Here is a 4057-nt window from a genome sequence, read left to right on the forward strand (position 1 = left end):
TGCTGAACCTGTTTCTTGTTGAAATGCATAGCAAGACCTTCTTTTATCAATATGCAGGACTCTCACATGACTAACTACTGGAAGTCTGGAGACCTGATACAAGTGTGGGGGCAATACCACAAACTGTTTGTGGAGAGTCCTTGTAGATTTTATTCAGTGTAAAGAAATTTTAGTTTTCTTCTCATGGCAGTGGAATGCCAATTGCATATGAGTGATGAGTTCACTTATATGTGAAGTTTTGGACAAAGTCTACCTGGAGAAACAGTCTACTTGAGAATCCTCAGTTCTGCTTGGGGCTGAGGTGTATGTAGTAACTGCCTTGATCATTTTGGTTTAAACTTGCTTGTTTAAACTTCTAGGGCTGCAGAAATACTGGCTGACATATCGGAGAATGTAAATACCTTAAGAAGCACTTTGTTTGGTTCAGGTTCCCCTTCTGTACTGGAGAGGAGCTGTGGCCCAACTACAACGAATCTTGAGGCAGAGTCAGCAAATGCTGAAGTACAAAAAGTTGAAATGCCTGAATTTGCTAAACAACTTGAAGGTGACTTCAACATTTGCTCTGATGCTACACTAGCTGGCCTCTGGGAGGGAGATGGTAATGAAGAAGAAGCAGAGAGAGGTAACGCTGCTGTGGAAGATGGAACGGCAGCAGCCAGCTCTAAGGACGAAGCAGAGAGAGATGACTTCATGTCACTAGACATTACTGAGCAAGAACTTCAGATCTTGGAAAGTCAGGCTGCAAAAGAATTGGTCGACAAAGCTGTGCCTGAGGTAATGAGAAAAGCCCTTGTTAATCATGGACGCTCAGCAGAGGAAGTGATCTTGTCCTTAATTTTCCCCAAGACTTTAAAAAGTTCTGTTCCGGAGGGGACATTAAGGTGGGCTGGAAGAAGGATTCAGTCTGCAAAATAGGTGTGGAGGTAGTCAAGCGCTGAGCTCCTCTTCAGTAATGTGGCTGAAAGGATTAGTACTGAATACAGAAGCTCTAGATAGCTTGATGAGTTTTCTTCTTTCAGTTGCTAATATGTTAGCAAGGAATTTTTGGCAGTATGGGTACAAATTCCACATTCGAGCATCTCCCACTTGGTCATGAATAAGAAGCAGATCTTTTTCTAAGGGATCTGTAAATAGCAGTCCTAGTGACTGCTGAATGTGGGTTGATGCCTCTTAAATCACATTATAATTTCCTTATGTTCCAAATGTTTCACACATCTGGTGATACTACTGCTTTTGTCTCTTACTACAGGGTTTTGGTGTGTTCTAATATCTTTTTTCAGGTATTTTTTTAATGGGCAGCCTTCAGAACGGAATGTTAAGCTTAGTTATTTTTGGTAAGAAGTCAAAGCATACAGAGAAATGGCATATAGTACATACAGAAGGTTGGAAGGTTGTGGGTAAAGTAGGAGTAACTTTGATAAGAAAATAATTTTTTTCCTAGGAGGCATGCTCCACAGACAACGAACAAAATATTTCTTGTGTCATTGAAAGCGATGAAGAACTGGAAATGGAGATGCTTAAAGTGAGTGCCTTAGGGGTTTGGTTTTTAATTTTTTGTAATGATGATGCTCTTGTGTCACAGTGGGGTGTTGTGTAGTTGAGGGAAGGCAATATAAAGCAGAAGGGCGTTGCTTACAGAAGGTGGACGGAAGACAGATGAATGTGGGGATACCTGAAGAATTCAGTTTGCTGGTGTTAGACTTCAATATCGCTTACATCCTACTGCATCTTTACTATACTGGCTTGGACTTGATCTGCCCACTTAGTGTGTTTGTGTAGGTTATCATTCGTAAACTGATCTGCTCTGAGTGTCATGCATTCAAACCCTTGTCCAAGGGGTTGAGCTGATGGGGAGGTTTGTGTGCTGCAGGTGCTGCTATCCTGGGCTGTAAGTCAAATGGCTCTGTAGCCAGGATTTGCAAACCTCGTGTGAAGTGTTTTGATGGGTATAACTTTTATATCCTGAGAAGAAGACTTAGGTGTTGAGTCTTATTTTTCTTTACCCTAGCTTTTTTTCTTGATTCCCCCAGAGAGTGATATATGTATTTTGAGTTGAGTGACCGAACATTTCCACCACAGCAGTCACAAGTGTCTGTGTACTTGTACACATGTGAAGGTTAAGGGTGCCGCTTACAGCTAAGTAGGAAGTGAGAGTCAAAGGTCTCGGGGCAGCGATGGGGTGGAAGTTGAATTTTCTTCTAGGGAAGGACCAGGTATCTTCTGGATGGTTCTCAGTGCTGCATTTCTGTCTTGTATAAATGCGGTTTTGGTCAAAAAAGCTAACTTGAGTAGAAGGGGCTTGTGTTCCTCTGGGTACCACGTTTTGGAAATGAGTATGATGTGACATTGTGATCCCATCCTTTCTGGTTTTTGTGACTAGCTTCCGAAGTCATTTCTCACTGAAACTTGTGCCTTCGTCTAGTTTAAAATAAATAAAAAAACCCAAACAAACCCCAACCACTGGTTTTATAAAACAACAGATCTTAATGTCTTCAATTCCAAGGACCTTTTTGCAAAGATGAAACAAAAGCTGTTGTAATGGTACCCAGGAAATGACTCTTGGAATTTGAATGCTACTGACAAAGTAGTTTGACCGCTGTGCTTTCCTGTGCTGTGTGTTAATAGATGTAAGTTATGGCATAAAGTAGATTAAAACTCATGTGTCTCGCTACCGTATTGCCTCAGACATGCATTTTATGTACCCTTTCATGGCCTGAAACATCTTTTTATTTTTTTTTTCTCCTCCTAATTTCTCAGTCTTTAGAAGATGTAGATGATGCCAAAAGTGTTCTAACTGAAAGAGAGTCCGATAAAGCCAGGAAAACTCCTGACGCAGAGTTGAATGTTGCACTAGATGGTGATGAAGATGAAAACATTGAGGAAGAAGAGGAGGAATGTTTTGGTATGTTTTAAATTATAGTGTATGATAAAATCAAACAAAATCCACAGTCTGTAGAAGCAGATGTGGAAGCACAGGGACGTTTTGTGCTTGGTTTCTTAAAGTAGAAGGTTGAAGCTCATCTGAGTTGCTAAAGGAGTATGTGTCTGTGTTGGAATGAAAATGATGATGCCACAAGTGTTCTAACGGAAAGAGAGTCCGATAAAGCCAGGAAAACTCCTGACGCAGAGTTGAATGTTGCACTAGATGGTGATGAAGATGAAAACATTGAGGAAGAAGAGGAGGAATGTTTTGGTATGTTTTAAATTATAGTGTATGATAAAATCAAACAAAATCCACAGTCTGTAGAAGCAGATGTGGAAGCACAGGGACGTTTTGTGCTTGGTTTCTTAAAGTAGAAGGTTGAAGCTCATCTGAGTTGCTAAAGGAGTATGTGTCTGTGTTGGAATGAAAATGTCAAGGTGTCCTTGGCAAAACATGGTTGGCTTCTGCCTTGATCAGTAGAGGTTATGGATGCTTAACAGCAGTAAAACTGATCTGGGGATGTGGAGGTCATGCAGAATTGAGGGGACCTATTCAGAACACAGCAGAGGGGAAGGTGGTACCTCCACTAGATGCTTTTGTTCCCTCGTCCCACCACTAGCTGCTTAGTGATAGAATTTGTGAAGGAATTCTGGCTTGGGGGTGATCTTGACCTAATGCTTCAGAGCTGGCCCTGTGGAGACAAATCGACAGGGGAAACGAGGCTGAAATGTGAGATGAGATAGACCCTGGCTTGTTAGGATGGTCACTGTGTGAAAGATACCTTCCCCAGTCATGTAATTTAGACCGTGGACGTTGTCGCTGAAAGTAACAGTGTCAGCCAGGAGAAGAGCCGCTTGCTTCTTGCAAGCAGAATATGGGCTGCTAGATGGGGATGGATGAGTTACTTTCTTAGAGATGAACTGAACAAAGAAGCAATAGCCAAGTAGGCTGTTAACAGGGGATCTGTGCTTGCCCAACAGACAAAAACTAGGGGGAAGTATGCTTTCTACTGCTGAGTGTTCATTACAAATTTCAACAGAGATCCTGAGTATTTTTCTTCAGCGTTCACAGCAAGATCGGGGTCTCCTCGTATGTCACGTTGGGACCATGACTTTGTTAGCAACTTGCAGTGTC

At 41.8% G+C, this 4057-nt stretch overlaps 1 protein-coding gene across 1 annotated transcript in view; it reads left to right on the forward strand.

The window, feature by feature from the left end:
- Positions 1-3009, forward strand: part of LOC118451691 (Werner syndrome ATP-dependent helicase-like) — a 16531-nt gene extending 13522 nt beyond the window's left edge. The window contains exons 9-11 of the mRNA XM_035888814.1: positions 360-774; positions 1442-1522; positions 2758-3009. Coding sequence (XP_035744707.1) covers positions 360-774; positions 1442-1522; positions 2758-2913 — 652 coding nt within the window. The 3' untranslated portion in view covers positions 2914-3009. The remainder of the gene's footprint in view (positions 1-359; positions 775-1441; positions 1523-2757) is intronic.
- The last annotated feature ends 1048 nt before the right edge of the window (positions 3010-4057 follow it).

This window comes from Egretta garzetta, unplaced genomic scaffold (assembly GCF_000687185.1).
Source record: "Egretta garzetta isolate BGI_Z169 unplaced genomic scaffold, ASM68718v1 scaffold52, whole genome shotgun sequence".
Lineage (NCBI taxonomy): Eukaryota > Metazoa > Chordata > Aves > Pelecaniformes > Ardeidae > Egretta > Egretta garzetta.